Genomic DNA, 27,265 nt, shown 5'->3' with positions numbered 1-27,265 from the left:
AACCCCTGGCGCTCTGTATATCTGTTCCAATAATTGTTTCCTAATTGTTGTAAATGCTGAAATGTTAATAAAGCATTGTTTAAAAAAAACACAAATATTTCAGGAAATTTTCGTAACATATCAATAACATTAAGTGTGACTGTGATCATGATATTACTGTGAAAAACTTTATAATAATGACACTTAATTCTAAAAGGATCATGTTCATTTTTAGAAACAAACAAAAAAAACATTTAACAGAAAATAGCAGTAATATTACAATCATGAAATTGTTACTATGGGAATAAGGTAATGATATTACAATAATAAAGTTATGAACTGAAGAAAATAAAGTCAAAGATCCCAAAAAACATCACAATATCACTGAAATAAACTGACGTAGGAAGAATGAAGCCTCAATACCATCCTCAGAACAAACTTTACAATGAAAGGAATGAGGATGAATACAAAAAAAAAGTCTTCAGCTGATTTAGGTCTGATGGTCCAGCCTAAAACTCCACAAATTTATCAGGATATATAGTCAATATTTACAGCAGATATAGGCTGATGTTTACAGTTGAAATATTGGTTACTGGTATCAGCAGAAATGTTCACATCAGCCGATACTGATAATGAACTTTAAAGCTAATATCTGCCGATATCGATATCATGTCAATATTTTGCATTTTTCCTTTACAAAGTTGAGCTTGAGCTGCAGCAATCAGAGATTATTTGAGCAGGTTTAACTGAGGAACAGAACCTCTGATGGGTTTTTAGTTCTTTTTCAAATCTTAAACTTTCTGTTTATCTTGTTTTTAAATCATCAAAGGAAAAAATGCAGGTATTTAAATATGTAGAAGTTTGATATTTTTGGCAAGAAATTTTTATTGTTTTGTATAACACATGTAAAAACAAAAAAAGCAGTTCAGTCTGCTATTAACTGGTTTTGTAATCCAAACTTTACAGTAAAACATAAAACTAACAAATTCCTACAGCTAAGAAAGTAAACAGTCCTATTTTTAATCAAATATTGCAGTTTGTTTTTGTTTTAACAGAAACAAAATATTTTTTTCCTTAAATATGTGGACTAGTCTCAGTCCTACAGTGAGGGTTTGACAGCACAGGCAGCAGCCTCACTGTGGCATCTGCTGGTGTTGGGTGGGGTGACGGTAGCAGGGGTTACAGTGAGCAGGGCAAAGCGTTGGTCCAGTTGCGGTGTGCTGACCTTCATGCTTTCCTGCTGCTGATGTAAAAGGAGTTTGATCTGTCTGTTTTCTTTTCTAAGGTCCTTTACGTTCTTCCTCATCGCGTCTCGCTGCATTTTGGCCCAGTTTGTGTGGCATTGCAGATTATACAGCACAGGAAGCTCCTGCTGATGCACAGACAGGTCAGAGAGGTGGACAGTTCACAGGATGATTGGGTAATTTATCTGAAAAGTTTGTCTTAAACACTTCTGTCCATCAACCTGAAGTATGACAGTAAACAGTATTAATAAAGCTATTTTCACAGACACCAAGAACTTTACACAGACATGATATAGACAAGAGAATATAAAGTGATGATAATGAAATCACCCCACAACCACAGCAGTCATAATAACAACACAACAGAAACAAATAGAAGCAGATACCATTAAAAGCAGAATTTAAACAGTTTATAGTACATGAAAAAGAATGATTATTAACAGTCTGTCCCAACAGGTGAGTCTAACTGACTTTTAGAGTTAGTGAATTCAGTAGTAGTTCCTCAGTCACATGTCTAAAAAAACAAAACAAACAAACAAACAAACAAAAAAATCCCAAACTTCGCATCAGGTCTTGGAGTTAAAACGTTACATTGAATCTAAATAGGTTAAGTCAAAATGAGCTTATATCATTGCTGAAACAGACAGCCTAGACTAAAAGGACTAAAAGAAGACCTGTGACCTGCTGTACCTCATTGGTTTCAGCTTCCTGTACATCCTCCTCTGGTGTCAAGAACGGCAGAACTTGGCTCTCCAGTTTGTGGGCCATTTCGCCAGCTCGTACGACCTTCTTCCCCTGCAGCAGAGCAGAGAGACCAGAATGAGAAGAAGCGAGGAGACGGCCTGAAGGTGAAACAGAAAGTGAGATGTAACACCTGAGCGATGGCTGCCTTCAATTTCTTGGAGGCCTTGTCTGCTTTGACCACGAGGTTGGTGATTTTATTTTTGTGGGTCTGCTGGGACTGGTTGAACTGGTCCCTAAGCTTTTGGGTACTGCTTTTTAAGTGTTTTTTTGGGAGAACATCCTCCAAAGACATTTGCTGTGCCTTAACTTTCTTCAGCTTCTTTTGCAGATTGGCCACAGAGTCCTGACAGATGGAGAAAGAAAACAAGATCAGGGATATGTTAGGGCTGGGAAATGTACTGCCTTTTATAAAGATAATTCATACTTAAATGAGGTATAGGGAAGGACAACGTTTCTATGGATAAAGTTTATGTTGTTTCAATGAAAACAGATGAATAAACAACATCTGTTTGATTGCATCACTTCATAATAAAGTATCCTGACTTCTGTGAGCGATGCAGCATGATACTGTCTGACATTTTTCCCTTTTTGCCCATTTCTCTCTATGTCGCTCGTGTTGAGATGAAAGGAAAGAGGTAAATGACAGGGAATAGGAGTGTTGGACAGGAAGGTTTTCCTTGATTTTCTTCCATTTTTCTCACTCAGCAGAACTTTGCGGCCTATTTTACAAAGTGAAGATAGTGGTGCATTAAAATTATCTATATCTGTGTTTGAAATATGCCCTCACTTGTGCAAGCATGCAGGTGAACCTATTTGTCTCACAGCTGTCAAAGGCTTGACAACAGAAAGACTTCTGCTTGTCATTATTCAAAATAAAAGGACTACATATAATATTTCTACAAGGGAAAAACTGACATTTACAGGGAAGAACTCAATATTTAATGGATGGATGTGGAGCTTGTGTGCAATGCTGCATGATTCAATACGATGCAACACAATGCAGCTCAATACAACACATCTGACATTTGATGCAATGGTGGGTAGAGCCACTTACAATAACAGTCTACAGAAGTAAGCACACACTGTAAACCCTGATAACTTTTAGGTACGCTGCTCCTGCAGCCTAAAATCTTCTGCAGGAAAATGTATGTCTTGGGGAGCTGGTCTCTTAAATTGTTTTAAAAGTAGATTGAATGTATTGGAGGAAGATGCATCAGGTTGTAGATGTTGTGACTGATGATATTTTGATCTGTGACTCTGGATTGGTTGATATGTGATACCGTCCTCTCTTCCACCCTGACCCTCAGCACGGGCTCCCCTCAGGGCTGCGTGTTGAGCCCTCTCCTGTATGCCTTGTACACCTATGACTGCTCTCCCATCCATCCCTCCAATGCTATCATTAAATTCGCAGATGACACCACAGTCATTGGCCTCATCAGTGGAAGAGATGAGACAGCGTATAGGGAGGAGGTCAATCAGCTGGCAGGATGGTGTACAAAACACAACCTTCTTCTCAACACCAGTAAAACAAAGGAGATGGTGATAGACTTCAGGAAGCACAGGGGGGAAATGAGCTCCTCTCTACATCAACGGAGACTGTGTAGAGCGGGTGTATTCTTTTAAGTTTCTGGGGACACACATAACTGAGGACCTCTCCTGGTCTACCAACACATCTGCAATAGTTAAAAAGGCTCAACAAAGACTCCACTTCTTAAGGGTGCTGAGAGGAAACCACATGGAGGAGAGGCTGCTAGTGGCCTTCTACCGCAGCACCATTGAGAGCATCCTCACCTACTGCATCATGGCCTGGTACGCCAATTGCTCAGAGAAAGACAAAAAAAACCTGCAGAGGGTTGTTAAAACGGGCCAAAAGGTCACCGGCTGTCCCTTGCCCTCCCTTGATGACATTGCTAGCGAACGGTGTCTGAGGAGAGCGAGGCTGATATCTGAAGACCCCACACACCCAGCACAGCACCTGTTCGACCTCCTGCCCTCAGGTAGGAGGTACAGGTGTCCTAAAAGCAGGACTAGCCATCTGAAAAACAGCTTCTTCCCCTGGGCTATCAAAACCATGAACGGATCCTAGGGGCGTTACCTTGTCACATTGCACTTTTTTATGGACTTAGTTGATTGTTTTTAAATGAATCTTTTATCCATAACTATTTAAAGTATTTATTTTTGCTACTTGTTAATTTCTGAATGTCTTTTAACAAATTTTTATCCTTGAATATTTATTGTTCCTACTAGTCACCTGATGCTGCACTGGCCAGAGAACTACTGTAATTTCGTTGTACACCCGTTGTGCAATGACAATAAAGGTTTCTTGATCTTGATCTTAATCTCCACAAGGCTTTCCTGGTTAAATAAATCTGAACAAAACAAATAAATCTAAATAAAAACTACTTATTACTCAGTTTTATCACATAATATAAAATCAACATAAAGGTCACATTTAATGTCTACAATCCCCTCAAGAATCAGAACCGCCCCACCCTCCACCTTTAAGAAAATGTGTGCTAAAACAAGCCGTTCTCAGATTTTCCCCTCATGATGTCATGTGAAGATTTTTCTGCAAATCATTTATGATACCCAGACAGCCTTTATTCTCCCGCTGACTTTTAGCACACTTTTTTGTCTCAAAAGTATCAATTCAGGCACCGTTTAGGTACCAACAAAACATAAAAAGTATTGATTTAGCACTAGTATCAGAAAAACCCAAATGATACCCAACTGTACTCATGGCTTGGCAATGAAGTCTGACATTACTTTGCCAGTGGTTTAGTTCAGTGTGTCCATCCACACTGTAAACGTCAAAAAAGGTAATCCTGTTTAAAAAAAGGGGTTTACATTTTGAAAATGGCTTGATTGTGTTATATACTGCATATATATATATAAACTGATTATTTATTTCTTTGATGAGAGTGGTTAGTATTTAGGTTAAAATAAAACGTGGTTATCAAAGCTTTCCTTTATAATAGACCATGATTTTCCTGACCTCCATGGCCCCCATTTTGGCTGGACCCAGAGAGCTCTCCCATTTAACCGCCTTATAGATGGCCTTGTAGAGCACAAATAAGCCTTTTGAAATGTAATGTTGAAATGTTTCCCTCTAAAAATAAATGACTCTTTAAAGGTCACATATTATGCAAATTACGCATTTTCTGGCTTTTCTAACAAAAATATGTGTCCCTTGCCTGTCCACAATCCGCCCAAGAATCAGAGAATACATTCCCACCTCCCTTCCACCTTTCAGAAAAAGTGTGCTGAAACAAGCCGTTCTCAGATTTACCCCTCATGATGTCACGTGGGGAGTTAGCCCCGCCCCCATGTTTGGTTGGCCCTCCTCTCCTGATCCTCCTCTCAGCTAGCAGCTAAGAGGAGGATCAGGAGTCAGTCAACTCAGTCAGACAACTCAGAAAACATTTAAAGCCACAGACACAGAAACGCCTCGTTCTGAGCATGGCTGAAACAGAAGGGTTTCTCGACATGAAAAAATTCAATACTTGAGTGTGGGTTTTTTTCCAGTGACAAACTTTACAGGCATGTTTTGGGGACCTCTGAGACCAGTATAAAATTGTCTTTAAAGGGTAAAATATGTGACCTTTAAAGTAAACAAGTAACATCTAAGGGCTGGGCTGCCAATATGTTGATTCACACCACTGTCCAGTAGGGGGCAGTAACCAGGTTAAAGCAACTCTCCAACAAGCAGAAAAAGAAGAACTGTAACAATCTGAGCCATCTGAGTATGTGCTTCAGTTTTCCCGCAATGTAAACAGAAGAAGAGAACAAACAGAACATAACCAGATGGCTTGATTCGAGCTGTAACAGTCTGGTTAAGACAGCTCCAACCATTACCAGAGATGTTCTTAAACTGTCACGCCATGTCTGTTGTTAATCTTTGAGCTAAACTGATCTTAACACTGACATTTCAAGCTTTCTACTCTTTCAATGTACAAAATGTGCACTGCAAAGATTATCAGACAACCCAGATAATGTGTGTAGTGTGCATTTTGTACACTTATCTTCCAGTAAGTAGAAAAAAAACACAAACTAATCATATGACCAAGTTTGATCACAACTTCCATTGTCTCGGGGAAAGTAATCTTCACAAAATAAACTTATCTTCCACATACCATCAGCTTTGCCTCCTTCTTAATCTGCGACATGGCACAGTCTTTGTTTCCGAGCGTCAGCTCCTCCATCTTTTCTGCCTTTTTTTTGCTTTGCTTCTCAGACTCCTGTTGCTCCTCCATCTCCTCCCTTGGTACCTCCATGTGCTCCATGCTTTTTAAAATATCATTTCCTTTCTGTGGACAGAGGGAGGACAGAGATATCAGAGACTCAGAATGGGACATCTGCATGTGACACTGACAGAGGACAGTGCAGAGTGGAATACCTCCTCCTTTGTGATTAACTTCTGAAAGGAGTCCTTGCTGTTGCTGCATTGTCTCTGGAGCTCATTCATGACATCTTCGGAGTGCTTCTCTAGAGTGGCTGAGAGCTCCTCCAGCTCAGCTCGCTGCTTTTCATTGTCTTCCAAAATCTGGCCTCTGAAAAAGGACAAACCCATGTAAAATTAGAGACAGGATGAAGGAGAGGATGAGGCTAGAGTTTTTAACACCACCGATGTTAAGATGTAAAAGTGAGCAACTGAAAACACAATGTGGGAACATCCTGCCCTCACTCTTTGACCTTCATTTGGACTGCCTGTGACTAAAGACCTCATCCAACCAACAATCTGCAATACAAGACCAGTTTAGCATCACAAACGTCCAAAACAGGAGCTATTTTAACCATTTCAAGGAGGAGAAAATACAGACTACAACGCCAGATATTTTGAGGTGTGCTAAAAATGTCATATGTCTGGATTTGAATGATGAATTTCAGGGAAATGATTTTAAGGCGAATCTCTCAACATTGTTAAAATCAAGATAATCAAAATTAAAGTAGAAATCTTACCTGTAATTTTTGCTTAGGCATCATAAAACTGTGAATGTTGACACTAGAGTTAAAATTCCTCGGCTATGGAACGACCCGCCTGAGGATCTCAGACAAGCTACATCAGTGTCTTCTTTTAAATCCCTTTCAAAAACATATCTTTATAGGAAAGCCTTCTTGTGAACTGTGTTTTATGTATGATCCCATGTTTATGTCATTGTTTTTCCATGGGTCAAGGTTTTTAATATTACGTCCAATTTTTCTTTTCTTCTTATTCTTCTACCTAGTCTGTCAAACTTGTTGCTACTACTTGGTGTATTCTTTTATTTCTAATCAATGATTATTTTTCTCTTTATTGTGTTTTTCACTGATAAACTTTGATGTTTTTGTAAAGCACTTTGTAACTTGGTTTTGATAAGTGCTATATAAATAAACATTATTATTATTATTATTATTATTATAATTATTATTATGCCAGACATCTGTCCTTAAAATCAAAGAATTGGTTTTCCTTCAGAAAAAGAAACTATTTCATGACAAATCAGTGTATAAATCACACCTGGACAAGATGATAAAGGGATAGATCTTAACATTTTCTATTGGAGGACCCCCCTAGACCCCACTCTCAGAGAGGTAATGGGGGCATGGAGGGATTTGTGATTTGTGTCCCTCATGGTGAAAAGTTGTCAATCTGTGGGCTAAATCATCAATGTGTGTTCAGACACAGCTGTAATGATGACTGTAGCCTCAAGGTGGCACTATATCTCATCACCTGTAAGAATTGACCAAGGACCTGATCCTGTGCATGTCAGTCCTCCACTTCCGCAGTAGGGAAAGCATTTGATTTTTATGCAGGGTCCAAAGACGCTCCATCACCTGGCGGTGAACACGAGCGTTCTGAGCTGACAGGAACTGTGACTCCACATTCTCACGTTCCAGTCTCTGCAAACAGGAGTGACACAGTAAGAGTGAATGTGGGAATAACTTTGTCTGATGAGGCTCCCTCATTGAAATTGGAGGTTTAAATACAGCAGCTGGCTTTAGGACAATTCCCCCTCACTGCAACAGAAACCTGAACCATTGCAGCACATTTTTCATCAATGAAACAATGCTTTGTCCACATAAACATCATAGGGTAGATTCATTAAAATCACTTTATAACATAAGAGAAAAACGACAAACTTGGAGACATTTTTTTTGCATTTGAATCTTATGTTTATAAGGTGACCACATAACAAAACTTTTCTGTGGTCGGAGGAATCAAAATCAAAATTGAAATTCTTTTCAGTTGCTGTGTCCTGCAGACTAAAGAGAGGGACCATCCAGCTTGTTGTCAGTGCACAGTTCTAAAGCCTGCATCTCTGATGGTATGGGGTTGCATTAGTGCTTATGGTGTGGGCAGCTTACACATCTAGAAAGACACCATCAAAGCTGAAAAGCAGATAGAGGTTTTAGAGCAAAATCATGTACCACCCTTACCTTGCTCTATAATAGAAAACTTGGCCCTGTCTGTACATTTTTGAGGTGTGTTGCTGCCATAAAATTCAAAATGAGCTAATATTTTGAATGAAATGGTAAAATGTGTCAGTTTCAACACATTTTTAATGTTCTATTGTGAAAAAAATGGGTTTATAAGATCTGACAATCATTGGATTCATTTTTATTTACATTTTACACAGAGGCCCAACTTTTTGGAATCTATTTTTTATTTGTGTGTATGTTAATATGTCAAAACATGTCAAATCACTTTGTTTTCACTCATGTTCTTAAAATTGCTACACAGATAAAGTTATTATTATATGTAAATCAAAAATTTGCACCATCATTTATTTTAGTCAGGTCAAAAGTTGATGAGAAGTTCAAATAAAATCAGAAATAAAAAGTTCACCTCTATGATTTGGTCGAGCTCCTCCATCTCGCTCTCAAAAGCGTTCTGTACAGCAAGGATGTAATCATGCATCTCAGAGGACTGAGTCTGTCTGAGCATCTGCCTCCAGGTGGCGTTCACCTGATGGATGTGAACCCTCATGTTCTTCTTATACTCCTCCAGGTGGCCCTGAGTCACGGGCAGACACATTAAACATGTTAAGAGCTGCTGGCTCATAAAACACAAAAACACCCCTGATTTAAATTTTTCCTTAACATTCATTAAATAATCTAACCAGTTTTATCCTAAAAGTTACTGACCTTGAGAATTTGAGTTTGTTTCTCCTCTTTCTTCCTGGCCTTCTCCTCCTCAGCCTGAGCTCTTTTCTGCATGAGCATCATGCTGTCCTCCTCCGTCCTCCCCTCACCTTTACCTGCTCCATTTTTATCCTTTTTGTTCATTATGACTCTTTTGATTCTCTCTGCTAGAACATATTACACTGAGATGAATAATACATCAGATTATTCTGTGAGGTTCAGCTATGCCTGATACAAGGTCAACCAACAAGCCACATATGATTGTCACAATATCTGTACTCAGATACAGTTCATGTCAAAATCAAATGGCATAGATATCAGTAATGACAACAACAGGAGACCTTGGAAGGCACCCAGGTTAAATTTTTTTAACGATCATATAATGGAGGTAAACTCCTTCACACTGTTGCTTAACAAAAGTATGCTATTAGTGCAACAAATGCAATCTATCAAGGCTTTATCTGCTAAAAGGTGGACCGAAGAGGGCAATTTCTCATTTTTTGCTGACTTACATGTCATCTTAGAGGGCAACTATTCAAATGTTGTTAATTTAGAGGGCAGCCAGTCAAATTTTGTACACATGAAGGGCAATAAAGTGGGTATTTTGTCAGATTTTGTCCATTGAGAGGGCTTGTTTATCTGCTATAGAAAAATTCACAGGTTTCTTTAAACTTGAGGCACTAGGGGTTATATTGATATTGGTGTATGAAAAATAAATAGTACATATCTATATAAGACTGCTGGGCTGTAAATGTCAGTCTGCGCTATGGTCTGTATTATCATAGTAATAGGTCAATAAGTGGTTTTATTTTTGATACAGTTGGCCCCTTTTTCCTCATATAAATTTACTGCATTTAGCAATACATGCTCTTTTAATTTATTGTGTTGTCATTTATGCTTTCTCATTTAGTCACTAGTCATAATAGTCACTATAATAATGACGATATCACGTTTTGTTGTTAATGTTTATTTGAGGTGTAGGGGAGGTTAAACCTGGGGCCTCCAAATTTGGTTTGTTTTAAACTATAGCTTTAATTTTCATCGGAATTAATTTCCATTCATCAGCTGTTTGCTACTCTCTTAAATTCAATAGCATTTTGGGAGTGCAGGCGGTCGAGTAGTTTGGGGGCGCTGCCCATGTTCGCGGGCGGCCGGGTTCGGGTCCAGCCTGTGGCCCTTTGCCGCATGTCTCTCAACTGTTTCCGGGTCTGTCCACTGTCCTTCCTCTGTCAAGTGGGGGCAAGAAAAGGCCCAAAAACATAGATATCTATAGAACACTCTTCTATAGATATCTATGCCCAAAAATGAATCTATAATAAAATAAAAAAATAAAAAATTCTATAGCATTTAACCTAATTAGCTTAGCCGCTGGCAACCAGTATGGGTTATTTTCGGTCTTTATAGTTACCTGTCTGTCGAAAGAAGAAGTCATATTTTATTTTAACCCCTTTTTAGTGTTTAAAATATTTTTACAATTTCAATTTTGGGCTGGAATACAGGGGAAATATCAGCATTAAGTGAATTAGCAAGCCTAAGGGCTGTAGAGAATTGTCTAACTGAATTCCGTTAGCATCTCTACCATTAGAAACCGTTTAAACGTACTTCAATGTCTATGCAATATTCCCATTATTATTTTAACCCTAACACGAACAGTTTATCAAAATTAAAAGAGGACTCTTTGCTTTGTAGCTCACTCGTGTTGTAGCAGTATTTTCGCAAGCTGAAGAATAGCCTAATCTTTTTAAAAAACGAATTCTAACGTCTAAATCTCCTCTAGCTAACTGAGAAGTTTAAGTTCACATCAGTCAAGCGAACTTTAAATTTCAGGTTGTGAAATAGAAAAATCAATGGTTAAAAAAAGGCATTGGCATAGTTTTTACACTGATAATAAAATATATAATATTGATAAACTTACTTTATCAGGTGTGTACCAATGGATTACACCAAAGCTGCCGGTGACGGTTGGTTTTTATAATGAGGTTCAGCAACAGCCATGAAGGCTTTCCGTTATTTTGAACCAAACGTCAGAATTGATCACATTTGTCATCAGTGATTAAAGATAATATAACTTATTCTGATTAGTGATACTGAACAATATAATGAACATAATCTGCCTGTAATGATGTGTAAAAACACAAAATCTTATAAATAAAAAGCATAAAATCTCATAAATGAAATTTAATTAATTAAAAAGAAAATAATTAAAAAGAACATTGAATTTTAACCATAATTTAAAGTTAAACCAGACTTTTGACACCAATTATTAGGCTATTCTTTTTTTTTCTGATATTATCACCCCTATTGTGTACTCGTTTTGTTTTGGACATTTAACTTGTGTTTTCCATACCAATAAAGCATATTGATTCGAATTGTATAAAATCTCAAATTTCACAAAGTCTGAGATTAACTGGATTAAAAAAAAAATCTTTTAACAGCTCTACTTTTTCTTCATTTCATTTTCAACCCATAAAAATTCAATTATTCTTACATATCGTTATCTTTGATATATCATAAAAGCATGTCTGCATTCAAACAGGAAGTAAATTCCTTCAATAATTACAATTTTTTGACAGTATAATCCAACATGAGGCAACAATAATTAAATGCAAAATAGAATTTTAAAATGTAACAAAGAATTGCACTTAATTATGATAACAAATATTCTAAGGTGAACTAGTTATTTTCTTAATTAGGTTAATTTAAATTACTGGTGACTAAACTGCAATGATAGTTTAATTTGCTTTGCTTTTTGGTACAAGCTGGAATTTCTCAACCAATAATAATGGATTTACTTGAGCCTTCTCTGAGATAAAAGCTGGTGTTCATACAGAGCATAAGAAGTCAAAAATGTATAAAATGAAACACACAAAGAAAGCATGGCACTTGTATTTATTCAAATCAAATTCATGAATCATTTTGATCATTTCTAGTCCGACATCACAGAACATATGAATCATAACCGACTGATAGTCACATAATGATTAATAAAGTGATCATGTTGTATTTTCTGCACTCGGCTGCTGGAGTGTTCGTGTGATAACTTCACAAACACACAATAAAGGTAAATGGACATTTTCAATCCTACTGATGCTTAACAGCCTGCACAGAGAAATACGTTTTTAATTCATTTGATTTTCTTTAGCATCTTTTTAGAGCGGATTCAGAATAAAAGTTAAATGTTGAGCAGTGCATAAATCAACAAAAAGGAGGACTGATCATGTAATATGAACAGTTTTAGCTGGTTGAATTCAGCTAACTGGTCCAATTCACACTAACGCGCTTTGCATCATTAGCCATGGCTTTATGAGGACTTAATCAGGAGGAAATCTCAGCTGAATTGGCAGCTAAATCTTAGTAGTATTCATTCTTAATGTTCTAGGATTACCTTTCAAAACAGGTGCTCAGGAAGACACACATGCTAGCAAAAGTGAGAGCAGCATATTTGTGTAAAATCATCCTTTTAACCTACAATAACAAGTTGAAAATGAATAAGTAGCTCTATAAATATTATATTATACACATACAGGCTCCAACAGGGTCCAGGTGGTTCCTGGTATTGTAAGGTGGGCTTTCCTCGCTTCAACTGAACTCCAACAGCTGAAACAGGTCATTACAATCTATTGGCAGTAGCTAGGTTAACCCATATGAAAGAAAAAAAAAAAATCACAAACATGGCCATAGGTTCCTGCTCACTGCTTGGATATCAACTTACAAAATGAGGGAACCAAAGTTGTGGCACTTCAGTGAGAGAACACAAAAATGTATGGATCACATCCGGCTTTGTGTCGAGGGGTACGCTCTGGTCCGACTCGCTCTGCTACAAGTCAAAGAGAGGAGTCCTATGATGGTGCTAGCACTAGAAACACTATCTGCTTCAAAGTGAACCGTACATTACTGAAATGTTGCATATTTAAACAGACACAGCATGTGCTAAATATCCATGGGACAGCAGGAGTAAACTTAGAATAAACTTACTGCAATGGCAAAAAGCGTCATCGTACCGCTCTAGAAAATCATTTCATGAGAAAGTAGAACAGCAGTGATTCTTACTGTGACCCTCTAAAACTTTACTAATAAATAATGTTCCATTACTGGGAAAATAATACATAGTGACATTGCATAAAACAACCCAAGGCACGCAACTTTTCCCTTTGTTTACGGAGCCTTGCAAAGGCAGAAACTCAGATTTTACAACATTATCTACCAAATGCTTGGTCTGACAGTGTGTTCTCGTAGTGTGGGCCACAGCAGCTTGAAGGAGCTGGATGAGTTTGTGTCCAGACATCAACTGACATGTTGGAGGAAAAACTGTAAAAAAAAAAAAAAAAAAAAAAAAAAAAGCAATCTAGTGCAGGAACCGGATGCTCATTTTCTGTTCCACATCCACCTTCTCTAAGACCTGAGGAAAGAGTCGAAACAGAACAAGTTTAGAAGTAAAGAATAGCTATTCTATTAAAAAGTCCTGTGAAGTTTAGAGCTGAGGTGAGACTACAGCCTAATCTGACAGGTGGAGGCTTTTGGGATCTCCATTTAGCAATGATTAGGCAGAACAAAAGGGCCAGAGGTTAAAAATACAAATCTTTTTCATAAGACAGGTGTTTAGGAGAGGAATGAATCCATCAAAAACTGCAAGCCAACTCCTACACACTGTTTAAATGTTACAGAATAGTGTTCAAAAATTGATCAAGCTACAATTAAAATAACTCTTCTTTTCTCTATTTTACTGGTATTTATCAGGATTAGTCCCACTGAGATCAGAGATCTATTTTTGGCCTGACTGAGAATGGCAGTTTCACACGCTTTCAGGAACAAAACAAACACTAACCCTATTAAATAAACAAAAAATAATAAGATTAAAGATAAATCATCTGCTAAAACAGTTTGAACTTTGATTCAAGGCATTTCACTAATGCCCTATTTGCATGGGATTCATATTACCTGGGGATCTCTGGTCATTTTTAACGTGTGTTTTTCTAATCCCATGCAAATCGACCATGTCTGTGATTTTTGGACAAAATATTTCAGAGCACATTACCAAACATGCTTCAGTCCACAGGTAATAGTATACCAGTGTGATTCGGCTTCTCTGTAATTTAGAGTGGTAGTTGTGAGGGGTTTTTTAGGGTCTGTGAGACTTTTTCTGATTAAATAAATAGAAGCTACATAAGACACTGTTAACAATGTTTTGACACATATAGGTGAGAAATAGCACCTTTCTGTCGTGTTCTAAAATAGGTTTATTTTACTTCACTTATTTATTTAAACTCTCCTGTCCTGATATATGTTTGTGCACTGCTGCTCTCTAAATACACACAGCGCTTCTGCTCTGTCTCCCACAGTTTCTCTCCATGCCTGATCTTACATCAGTATTACTCCACCATACATTTATGCATTACACTGTAAACATTTGTAAATGTGTGACCTAAAATTGATCGAGTGCAGAATAACATCAACAGCATCAACTGCATATTTAAGATGTGCTATGATGTCCCCATTTTTAAATTTCGTGTTTTTAAGTGTATGGACAAACTTTTGCAAACATTGCTGTATATCATTGTTTATGTTTAAAAAGACAATAAAACTTTAAAAAAACAGCATCAACTGGATAAAAACAGTCTAATAAACGACAGGAGGTGCATAATTAACATGAGATGTTTGTCATACATCAGCAGGAGGGTTGTTCTCTTCTTCTCTGTCAGATCAGCTGTTGATAAACACAGCTGACAGACACAAATGTGATGTGTAATGGGAGAGGGTGTTATCTGTTGTAAAGTCTGGTTCCAGTATATGGAGGCTACATCAAGAGGCTATATGAAGGAAATGCTGCCAGCAAAACGCAATGTAAACAGCATTGCTTTTTTGTGTGGAATTTAGAAATAGAAATTCACTGTGCGTTTCATTGCTGCTGTCGTGCGGCATTGTTATCCTTCAGAATTGTCAGGAATTTCAAGTATATTACAAATTATGCTTATCTGGGTGAATGCATCACACCAAACACTGACATCAGGGAGTAATTCATATTATCACAGGTCCAAAGGCAAAACTTAACCCGTGAAATAGTGCTTCAGAGAGTGAAAGCATTCAAGGAAACCAAGATTGCAGTTTTAAAATCAATCTGTCGATGATTATGATTACAATTTTGGCTTCCTACAACCATCAAAATAAGACAGCTGAGCTGAAATGAATACTAAAAACATACCTAGTTAATTTGTTTTATTCATGTATTGATCTGATACTCAGTCCAATCATGCGTGCCATTTATTTTGATCAACTGCTTGTTGTTCAACTATGTTGAAGTGTGAAGAGTGTTTGAGATCAATAAATGCATGTGGTGCAGATGTTGTAAAGTCAATGAGTGATCATGCTCCATTCTGTTTATCTCAATATTCATTAAAATTATTGGGAATATGATTTTTTTTTTCAAGCTTGATCAGCTCTTTTACACATATCTATACATTTGAGACAGTGCATAAGAGTTTCCCAGCAATTTTTGATAATAACCAGAAATTCCCCCAACTCTGGTGTCCAAGACTTCGATTTTCATGGCCATCGTATTAAAACAGGTATCTTTATCATTCAGTTTTTACCAATGTGGCCTGTAAGCAAAAAAAAAAAAAAAAAAAAATAAAAAAATTTGTTCAATACCACCAAAAACATGGAGAAAACTATTTTTGTTGAAGTTTTCCTTTCAAGCTTTAAGATGTTTGAACTTTAAATTAAAGACACTGCATGCTTTTAAAGATTAAAGCAAAGACAGAGAAAAGACTCATAGTAGTCCTCTTTTGGTGCTGGAACTCAAGCTCTATTTAACAGAATTCCTCTTCTGTGTATCCTCAAATATTTATTTTCTACCTCGATGGCCTCTCCTGCAACCTCGTCTGTCTCACATCTCCAAGATAAAAATGTGCAGAACATTCTGACAGAGACTGTAAACTCCTACAGATTACCCTTCACTGGGTTTGTACAGAACTTTATCAAAAGTCTTTTTTCATGTTTATATGCGCATAGAAACATTTATCTACTAAAAAAGGCCAAAAAAATAAACACCAGGAGTAGTTAATGTAAGGTGTAAGACGCCCTGTGAGCAGAAAACTCACCTTGATGAACTCATTAAAGGAGATGGAGTTGTCTCCATTCGTGTCGGCCTCCTGTATGGTCCTGTCAGCGATACTGCCGAGCTGTTCGTCTGAAATGTTTACACCGACCATCATCCGCAACACCTGTGAGGAACGAGCAGAGAATTCCTTCATGAACAGGCACCAACACTTCCAGGAAAACATTTAATAATAGTCATGACGTTTGGCCAGAAAAACAAAGGAAAAACTATGCAGATGATAATGAGCAGTTATCATGGGTCAGTGGTAGCCAATCAGGAGATAGCCTCGACTGTAGGATGATGACAAAGACAGTAAAGAAATGACTAAGACAATGAGGAAATATCTCTGAGCTGCTGATTCACAGAGAGAGAGAGGCTCATGTGTCTCATGAGGCGGTGAAATGTTTTGCGCAAAACAAGAGATCTGTCTTGAGTCATTTAACCCCGAGCTTAGAGCAATTACAGGTCACACAAAGTCACCAAAACTCAGACGGGTTGAACAAATAACACAGAGGGCGACAAAGTACAGGATATTACAGCGTCTTGGGAAACATCACCCTATTCTTAAGGTGAGCTATCGCATCATCATTATCAGCACAAGGACAAAGTCTATGCATTGACATGGAGATCACTCTCTCTCTCTCTCTCTCTGACATAGATATTACATAACAGACTCTGTTGCTTTGTTAAAGGGGGGGATCTTGTATTGTCAAACTCTGTTCTTTGCTTTTGTCTTTCTTTCTTTCACATATTTAAGGTCTAAAGAGCTGATGCAATAACTTAAAAAAAATTCTGGATTGCTTCACTTGATTGCTTTAGCCAAAAGTTGTAAGAAGGGATGTAATGGCTGCAACATAATCTTCCAAGTGACTGTAACAGATCAAAGTACACAGACAAGATACTGAAGAGTGTTTTTACCACAAATTATTCTCAGAGACTTAAAACATATTAAAGATCCAGAGATGGACTTTTTAGTTGAAGGCTGAGCTGCTTTTTCAAACTCCAAAAATAGATATTACAGACTTAACATACACAGAAAAACTTGAGCCTTTCTCAAAGAGCAAGGTAGTCTAGCAATGCCTCTGTGGTTAATTTTGGTCTTCTTGTGTATTCTAGGTATTGTGCTGGATCTCAGCTTTGTCCCACTTGACAACCCTGGGGAAGTGTTAGCTTCTTGCTGCCCATCACGGTTGACTTGTGGGGGCAAATAGCAAGGATTTACCTGGGTTGAGGGATTTCTTTACCGAGTGTTTATTCCTTCTGTAGAGCACAAGTACCTTGTGTTTACTTCAAATTTAACTACTTTAAAATCCAAAATAAAAGCAGCACCAGTCAACAAAATACAATCTTTTCAGTCAAACCAGATACAGTGCAGTGAAAAAGTATGTTTCCCCTTTCTCATTCCTGATTTTTTTGCATATTTATCACAATTCACTTCATCTCAATTGGATTTAGGCTTGGACTTTGACTTGGCCTCTCCAAAACCTTAATTTTGTGTTTCTTGAACCATTCAGAGCTGGATTAGCTGGTATGTTTTGGGTTGTTGTCCTGCTGCATAGCTCAAGAGTGCTTGAGCCTGAGGTCATGAACTGATGGTCGGACCAGGATTTTCTGGTAGACAGCAGAATTCATTGTTCCATCAATCACAGCAAGTGGTCCAGGTCCTGAAGCAGCAAAGCAGCCCCAGACCATCACACTGCCACCACCATGTCTGACTGTTGGCATGATGTTCTTTTTATCAAATGCTGTTATTTTTACTCCAGATGTAACGGGCCACACACCTTCCAGAAAGTTCAACTTTTGTCTCGTCAGTCCACAGAAGATTTCTCCAAAAGTCTTGGGGATCATCAAGATGTTTCTTGACAAATATGAGATGAGCCTTTGTGTTCTTTTTTGTCAGCAGTGGTTTTGGCTTTGGAACTCTCCCATGATGCCATTTTTGCCCAGTGCCTTTCTGATGGTTTAGTCATGAACTCTGACCTTAACTGAGGCCAGTGAGGCCTGCAGGTCTCTGGATGTGGTTCTGGGTTCTTTTGTGACCTCCTGGATGAGTCATCATTGCACTCTTGGAGTCATTTTGGTTGGCCGACCACTCCTGGGAAGGGTCACCACTGTTCCCAGTTTTCTCCATTTGTGAATAATGGCTCTGACAGTGGTCTGCTGGAGTCCCGAAGCCTTGGAAATGGCTTTGTAACCTTTTCCAGACTGGTAGATTTCAATCACTTTGTTTCTCATTTGTTCTTGAATTTCTTTGGATCGTGGCATGATGCGTTTCTTTCTGAGATCTTGTAGCCTACTTCACTTTGACAGCTTCTATTTAAGGGATTTCGTGATTCAACAAATCTGGCAGTAATCCGGTCTGGGTGTGGCCAGTGAAAATGAACTCCCCTTTTCAAAAACTGTGGTTAATCACAGTTAACTCATGATTTTAAAAGGGGGGTAATTACTTTTTCACATAAGGCTAGATAGGTTTGGATTTTTTTCCCACTTGTGAATAAAAATCATCATTTAGAAACTGCATTTTGTATTTACTTGGGTTGTCTTTGTGGTATATTAAAATTTGTTTGATGATCCAAAACATTTTATTGCAAGAAATATGCAAAAAAAAAATCAGTAATCAGAAAGGGGGCAAATATTTTTTAACGGAACTGTAATAGGACCCTAACCTCCAATTTCCACATACAGTGAACGGGCCGTGAACCGGAGTACGTGAATTGTACTGCTGAGTACATCGCTCTCTCTCTAGTCTATCAGAGCATTTCCACAGCCGGCGCTCCACACCGGCAGCAGCACGTGCCTGGACCTACACTTCGCTCTGCTTCGTTCGAGTTTTCGTTCGACTTTTGGGGATATTTAGCCAAAGAATTTTACATAAAACCACAGATACTTTAAGCAAACATTAACCTTTTAACTTCCTAATGTACTCATCCAATGGCGGAAGCAATAATATCATGGACTTAGACTAGAAAGGATGATAAATTAAGCCCCAAAGATAAAACAGTCCGCTGCTGAAATACTTTTCCTGCATGAACTTGCAGTTCTCCTGTGATCTCTTCCTGCTGATCAGGGCTGTGCGCCGCAGCGCTGCGCTCTAGACTCACTTCCTGTGGGCGAGGTCGATCGCCTTCTGGGTAAAAAAATACCAGAATTCCACTTTAAATCCAGTCTCTCTATCAGTTACAGGTGGGTCTTCATAAAAGATTAAAGTTAAAGAGGAAAAATATCTCATTATGACACAAAATAGCCATTTCCTAACACTGCACAGTGACCCCAATATTTCAAGCCAGAAGGAGGAGGTGCTCATGTTACAGCAGCTAATAAAACCTGAGCCCCGCTGACACATATCCATTCCAAATATAGGTTATCAATCTCATGACCTACTAATGATTGGTCTCTACTCAGCCCTGAAAACTCACCATCAGTCAATCCCTACTCTTGCAGATCAAATTCCATAGTAGCCGCTAAAATTCAGTGATGTAAAAGCAGTTTAATGCAAAGAAAAACACCTTTCTCTCACCAAAAAAGGCCTGTGACTGATGACAGTCTTGCTGTGATGTTATTAGACTCTAGATTTACAATCTGAAGCTGCCAGTGCCAAAATCCATCATTTTTATGCCGTACTTGCACAACAATCTACTAGAGCAACTCAAAAATGCTTGAGGCCTACCACACGGATGTTAAATGGGTTATTTCCAACATTACGACACAGACCAAATATGACCAGATAGAGTGACTCAGCATCTTATTCACATCATGAGTAACCTACTCACCTGCAGCAGCTCATCCCGAGAGATTTTGTCATCTCTGTCCAGGTCATACAGACGGAAAGCAACTGCAGAAAATAACAGGGAAGTTGAAGATATGAAGAACACAGTGAATTAATTCTTTAATACCTATTATGATGCAATATCCGCATATCAAGCTGGACACTCACAGAGCAGCTTGTTCGTCCTGCTGTTGAGAGGCTCGCTGGTTGCGGCATTCTTGTTCTTCTCGTTGTCCTCAATTGGTCTGAAGTGAGCCAAGGTCCGCATGAAGCCTCGGAAGTTTACCTGATCCTCTCTGATAAAACAACCACCCAGCACACAAAAGGAGGATTTATTACAACATTCCTGATGGCAGACACAAAGAAAACTACTGCCGAGTCTCTGTGCTGGCTCAGGTTACCTTTAGTCTGAAGAAAACAATGAAAACTCAAACTAGTCGTAACCTAAAACCTTTTTACAAAGGCGAAGGCTCTCTAAAGATGTTTTGAAGCAAGCAAGCGAAACCAAAGCGCCATCAAAAAAAGCATTAAAGCTATGGCGAACATTACAACGCCTACACATCTGACTCTTTTGGATTTTAATGATACAGTTGAAAACATCTGGTTTTGTATTTTTGACCGATAAAACAGCCAAAACAAATTCCAAATATATAGAAACAACATGTGGTGCCCCAGTTGAGTTTTCATATCACAGAATTGGCAGAAGAATCGCAGCCTCTCAAGCCTGCAGTCCAGCAGCCACAACTAAAGCCCTGGTGGCTTCGCTCAGCTCCGCGGTGGATGTGACTCAAACCTATAATGCACACTTCAGCCAAATAAATCTCAGCAGACAGCAGACCAACAACAGGGAAAACTCACCCCTCAGGGAAGAAGGCATTGATTATTCTGTCTCCCAGAGGATTGATGGCCAGCTCCGGGATCCTCTGGAAATCTTCTCGACTGCAGACATGAAGAGATATGGACGAAATTCAACATAATCTTAACAAATTAAATCAGACGTGTGGCTCTGATGAGGAGTAACTAAAGCTCGGACTTTCAGCTGTAAGACAGAGCTGGGAGGAGGGAAGGAGATGACATTCCTACTCCCTCCTACATACTGTCCCCATCAGCCACAGCATCATACAAATTTGTACAACGGTACATAATCAATTAAAAAATACATCAATGAAAGTTACTGTTACAAAAGTTAAAGAAGAAGAGATTTTATTTGGATTTGAATGTGGTGTGCCTTGAGATTTATGCTTACATGTGCTTAGGGCAAAAGAGTTGGTAAAGGTGGTCTGAGGGTTTAGTTACTCTAAAACATTCATAATAGAATTATTCATGTATTTTTAACATAAATCCTGTTTTTGCATTCTTTAGCTCTAAAGAAACAGGTCCAAAAGTGAAAGCTGACTGCTCAGGTTGCTGCTGTGGAACAAGTTGTGAGGAATCTAGGGAGAGAAACTTCTTTACATGGAGAAATGTCCATGATGTTGTCAAACAAAACCACCAGAGTTCAATGAAAGGAAAACTTTACCTCCCAGGATGCAGGGATTACTGGTCTACTACTGCCTGAGTTTTTCAGTTTTAGTGTGCCATATAAACACCAAAGTCACATTGGTGAGGCTTTAATGTAAAATCTATCTGTTGTGACAACGAATGAAAGATAAGAAAGTCACCTTGGGGAGGGAAATGTATGTTCAGGGCCGAGTGCTGTGACTGGAAGCACTGAAGCAGGAAAGAACAAGTGGAACCAAGACCTTGTTATGTGTAAACATGATGCCTTCCCTTCAGAGGTTTCTTTCTTATTCTACCCTTGAGTTAGAGATCTGTAAGTAGACCCTCACCGCCTAATCCAGTATCAAATTAATGTTTTAGCAGCTGTAATGATTACCTAACTGTTTCTTCATCCACAGCTGAGAGTTAACCACAAACCAGAGAAATGTCACAATAAGCTCTGAACTTGAAACTCACATCTCATTATGATTGGATGTTCAAATCTTTGAGATTTTTCCTCTTTAATTTAGAGAAAAATAGGAGTTAAAATCAAGGATTTCTTGTTCATTGCTCATCTTAGCTCTCGTCTTTCACATCTTGATTTATCAGCTTATATATTTTATAATCATGTGGTAACATTGTTCAGGAAAATGCCACATTATTCATACAATAAATCCTTTTTTGTTCTCAGAACAGCTATGTTTATTCTATAGTTGTTGTTGTTGTCAGCAGGGTAGAATGAACTAACCTGACACGCCAGATGGATTTGTTTCACACATCCATCTGGAAAAGCTTCAATAGGAAACATTTGAGAAAAGGCAGAGGCTTAAAAAAAAAACTTGGAGGGTGATTGGGTGAACATTCTGTCTGTCACATCTCTACGGGCCAATCAGAGCAACAAAACACATGACGTAGCCCCTATCGAGCTGCGCGTGCGCAGATACTGAGGATCAACGCGCAACATGGCGACTATAGACATATCAGTACATGACTTTTGTGGTTTTTGAAAAGAAAACAACTCATTGCTGTTCTTTGTTCTTCTTTTAACGAAGAAATGCCGTTAAATTCTGATAAAACTGGTGCTTTAGCAGCATCCACACTAATCTCTTCCTCCATATTTGCAACAGCTCTTGTTGCTGCTTGTTTACGTCAAGACTCCAGCGCACCTGAAAGTACTGCCCCTCGTCGCTGATTGGTCCTGTCTCTTTCTTACCAGATCCAAATGGTTCAGATGGGAGCTTTGCAAGATGGATTCGCCAGTGAGAAACACGGAAACGGGCGCATCCATCTGCTTTGCAAGGTTAAGAATGAACCATTTTAGAATTATAAAAATTGTATTTTAAAACTTAGATTATTGATTTCCACATTTGTCTGTGCTCTTTCAAAGGGATAGCACACTTCTCTACCCGTTAATGTTTGCTAAAGCACAACTCTGCAGGTATCTACTTTAACCAGCATATGTCACGCTTTTAGAGGGACAGGTAATTTTTAACACCTTTGTGTTAGCTCAACACTGCACTTTTAAATCAGTGGTTTTCAACTGGTCGAGACTCAGGACCCACAGATTATTCCCTTAAGAGGAATTGCAACCAAAATTTCTGATTTTTTTCAACCAATCAAATTTAGTGCTCAGACATTACCAACCATGTGATAAAAGTGGCAAAGAAAGACAAGCAGGTATCACAAATGAACCCACCTGTTGAGGACCACTGTTTTCGATAACACAAAGCCATCATTTTCCTAAAACTCTGTGGTCAATGTATTGGCCTTTCTGTCCAAGGATACAATGTCCTCCCACAGTAATTCCCCAGAATTGCTGTGTTTATATCAACAACAGGTATGATGTAAACTCTTACCTTAGGGTTCCATTTTCACCTTTATCCAGGCTGGTGAAGCGACTGTACAGACGGGTGATCTGACTGTGGGAGACTGAAGTAGGAACACAAAAAAAACACACAGGTTTAACTGCCAAGCAAGCTGAAGAAATCAAGCATGAGAGCTGGCACAAGACTAGAATTCTGAACGCTGACATTATACTGGTGAAAATGGTAATATATGCAATTACAAAACAAAACAAATTCAGAGGTGGAAAAGGTACCAGACTATTGTACCCAAGTAAAAGCACAGTTACTCTGGTAACAATTTACACAAGTAAAAGTACCGGTCTATAAATCCACTCAAGTAATAAGTATTTAAGTTTATTAGAGGTACTGAGTAGCTACTGATGAGCTGTACAGTAAAATATAATAGCGTTACTTAAACTTGCATAAAGGAAGATTGAACATTTTATTAAATGTTTAGCTGCAGTAACTCAACTGCATGGCTGATGAACAGTATGCTTCCTTAAGTATCACAGGTAGCAACTTTAACTCAGTGGATAACTTCACTCATGGTGCAAATGTTTGTCATAATAAAATTAACAATAAACAGTTATAAACATGACCAAAAGACCTCAGCATGGATCAATGTACCGCAGACAAGATCCAAACACAACTTAGCACATAAACTCTTCAATGTTTAACCCTGAGGTATCAACAGGTTTTGCTGTTAATGGATTTGGTGTGAACTCATTCTCCCTCTGTGTGCTACTGTGTCTTCAACAGGGCTGGAACAAGTGCAAGAGTACCGTACCCAAGTAAAAGTGATATTACTCTAGCTAAAACTTACTAAGAAGTAAAAATACTTGTTTCAAAGTGTACTCAGAGTAGTACAAGTATCCCAAAAAGACAGCAAAATGGAGAAATCTGTCCACCCCTGCAGCCTAGTAAAATCAAACAGTATCACTGCACCACCAGATATAGAAGTCATAGGCTTCAAATAGTCTAAATATTATTGTTATCAACGATAATAAACGGCAGGAAAACTCCTAGTCACTGTCTAAATACAAAAATACACTGGCAAACTTCAGATAATGACAGGTTGACAGTATATTTTAACAATTAAGACACCATAGAAAAGCTAACTCGCATTTTTAAATGGGTTAATTTCGGACTTAAGTATAATTATGAAACAGATAAAGCTTTTATCTAAACGTAGGTACTTTACTGTAGAGTCTCTTTAGAAATAGGGGAATTGGGTCGTTTTAATACCCGGTATTGAGAATACTCGAAGCATCGAACATTTTGCCAACCGTGTTGTAGATTATTAACAGTTAGTGAAACCAACAAAGCTCAACAACACAGAATATTATAGAAAGAAAGACAGTTAGCACTGGACCCTCTGTACTTTCCTATTAACAACATGAAGGTGTTAATACAAGGAGGAAGCTAATGTCACAGTCTGTACCATCTTCAGCATCGTCAAGAGTTCAACTTACATCCAGTCTCCTTCTTTATTTCCTCGATCTCCTCCTCTCGGAGTAACGTAGACGCTCTGGACCCCATGGCGAAAAAGTTAAATTTGCTATAAACCAGAAAGCTTGTTAGCTGTCTTGCTCAGTCTCAACCAGCTGCTAAAATCTCAACCCAATGTTAAAGTTAGCAAACAAGCTAACGTAGCGAGCTAGCTTGTTGTAGCCGTTTAACGGTCACGGGTTAAATCCAAACGAGTTCTTGAGCCCTTTTTTTTTTATCGACGTGGCTGTCTGTTTGCTAATAAATCCGATCTGTGTTGAGCCCAGTTTTCACGTTAGCATGTCGGGTTTCGGTCAGGATATCTTCCTGTTTTATGGGGAGGGCAGGTACCGAACGAGGCCGCCTCCCTACGAGAAAGGTCCTCACAGAACTGGGTGGCTAATTATTTTGCCTGGCCAAAAATGGAAATGTTAGTCCCGCTGGTTATTCATAATACGACATTCGATGTATTTAGTGAATCAAAACAAACACTAAATAAAAAAAGAAAACAACAAACGCCCCTACTGTTCCTGTGTTTTTTGTGGATATGCTAGAAATTCTGTGAAGTTTGGGGATCGTTCTGTCAGGGGGACCACTTCACTCATGACAGCATCTCAGCGTTGGGCTAATTTTAGGTTAAAATACGAAAATAGAGATGATAAACTTCTTAAGTACAACTATATTAAAACTAAAAAAGGCTAAAATAAATATATAAATTAAATGACAGTTGAATATGTCCTTTAGACGTGTATTTGAATTTTTAAAATGTAATTTGGAGCTCTGCTTTCTTCTCAACAACTGATTGATTCAGAACAAGACTTTTTAATGTAAATATAATCTTTAAGACAATTTTTGATTTATCTAAGCAGAGTTAGTGAAGCTACACCACGTACCTCACCTAGTGAAAGTTACCCCAGCTCTTTTGCTTTTTTTGTTGGAGGATGTAATACACACAATCACCACTAGATGTCACAATTCGCTACATTTTGTGGGTTTTATTGTTCAAATATTGTCAGTTAGGGTTTATAATTGTATTATAGCCAAACAAAAATATTTCCAGTTCTTTAAACTCATTATTAAACGTGAGATTTCTCTGTCTCTCTCTCGGTTCAATTCAAATTATTTCAATGAGCTTTACTGGCATGGAAAATGTGTTTGCGTTGCCAAAGCAGTGAACAAACATACTTATGAATGTTACATTTTATACAATAACAGAAGAATGGATCGTATAATATAATTGATATGTATATAAAAAATAAAGGTCTGACTTTACAAATTACCGATTGAAAATAAAAACTTTCTCTTCAAGTATTTTTTGATTTGCAGGTAAAATTATAAAAATGTGGGAATTGTATGTGTAGACAGTCCAGGTCATGGTGGCGATTTGGTATTTTCAGCTCTTTTTTGGTCACAACAGCTCATGTAGGGCGCTGCTGCATTCACAAACTGTTGCATTTACCCTGGCATTTATTAATGTTTTTGTTTGATGTTCATACTGATGAACTCTTTCTTTGCTGGTGAAAATGGGATAGAACTTGTCCCTGATGTCCTTGTACAATGGGCAGGTGCTTAGAAAGCACATCTCTGTTTAAACTTCTTGTTGGCTGCAGTGGGTGCACAACCTGTCTTATTAAGGGAACCAGCTTTGTCTGGTAATATATGTTGGTTATACTGTCTTGCTCTCTCTATTGTTTTACAGATATTAATGGATGAAAATATTTTTATTAAATGTTTATGTTGCATTTACTTGTTAATTTTTTATGCATTTGTAGATGTGTACTATTCCGAAGCCTAAAAAATAATCTGGGGCCGACTGAAACCCTCCTAAAACCATAACAAGAACTTCAAATTTACCTTTGTTCTTTTATTTCATAGAAACAGAATTTCATAGTGAACATTTGATTTTCAGCTACATTGTTTCTAAACATTTATGGAGACACAGAGCCGCCACTGTCTGTTTTGATCAGGCATGTGCACAGTCAGCTATATTCTATTTACTAATATTCCTTTCTTTATTTTGTGACTGCACAAACTTGTCCATAGCCATGTTCATGTCTTCAAAGGCCCTGCTAACTTCTTTTACCAGGAAAGGAACCGTGTAGTAGAATTATTAAAGGCATGTCACCAGTTGATCCAACACCAGTTAAACTGTTACACCGGTTCTGCACATTAGACAAAGTAAATTGACACAAAGGTTGAATCCTCTGGATGTTTGTTGTCATTTTTGGTTTCCTGTTCTAAAAAAACCCAGCATGTAATCAAGTATTTTATGATTATTCAAAATGGGATTTCTATCAAAAATGTTTCTGCCTTTTATTTACTTTGATTGACCTCTTGTGGCCCCCCTGCAGTACTTTTTGGGCCCACTTGGGAGCCCCGGCCCACATGTTGAGAAGCACGGGGGTAGAGCATAACATCTGCTAAAAAAAAACATATTAAACTGTAATTTGACACATTTGAGTTAAAGAAGTATTGCACCTTCTGTGATTTGAATATTGCAGTA

At 38.1% G+C, this 27,265-nt stretch overlaps 2 protein-coding genes across 3 annotated transcripts; both read right to left on the bottom strand.

Moving 5' to 3' along the window:
• Positions 1-952: 952 nt before the first annotated feature.
• LOC121526668 (dynein regulatory complex subunit 2-like) lies at positions 953-11,088 on the bottom strand. 2 transcript variants are annotated; one of them, XM_041813345.1, is made up of 9 exons: positions 11,005-11,088; positions 9,093-9,256; positions 8,794-8,961; positions 7,678-7,847; positions 6,364-6,517; positions 6,101-6,274; positions 2,098-2,310; positions 1,914-2,018; positions 953-1,351 (listed from the first exon to the last, which is right to left on the bottom strand). In XM_041813345.1, the coding sequence occupies exons 2-9, from the start codon at positions 9,231-9,233 to the stop codon at positions 1,079-1,081; spliced, it is 1,398 nt and encodes a 465-aa protein (XP_041669279.1). In that variant the 5' UTR covers positions 9,234-9,256; positions 11,005-11,088; the 3' UTR covers positions 953-1,078. The 2 variants fall into 2 exon arrangements, with proteins under 2 accessions (XP_041669279.1, XP_041669280.1); XM_041813346.1 differs by having other exon boundaries at positions 953-1,348.
• Positions 11,089-11,964: 876 nt separating this feature from the next.
• Positions 11,965-25,135, bottom strand: chp1 (calcineurin-like EF-hand protein 1). The gene is made up of 7 exons (XM_041813462.1): positions 24,747-25,135; positions 23,287-23,359; positions 20,810-20,890; positions 20,120-20,247; positions 19,956-20,017; positions 16,187-16,309; positions 11,965-13,488 (listed from the first exon to the last, which is right to left on the bottom strand). The coding sequence occupies exons 1-7, from the start codon at positions 24,811-24,813 to the stop codon at positions 13,435-13,437; spliced, it is 588 nt and encodes a 195-aa protein (XP_041669396.1). The 5' UTR covers positions 24,814-25,135; the 3' UTR covers positions 11,965-13,434.
• Between the last annotated feature and the right edge of the window lie 2,130 nt (positions 25,136-27,265).

This window comes from Cheilinus undulatus, linkage group 18 (genome assembly GCF_018320785.1).
Source record: "Cheilinus undulatus linkage group 18, ASM1832078v1, whole genome shotgun sequence".
NCBI classification, from domain to species: Eukaryota; Metazoa; Chordata; class Actinopteri; order Labriformes; family Labridae; genus Cheilinus; species Cheilinus undulatus.
The sequence above is the reverse complement of the archived record's forward strand: the minus strand, read 5'-3'. Positions and strand labels throughout refer to the sequence as shown.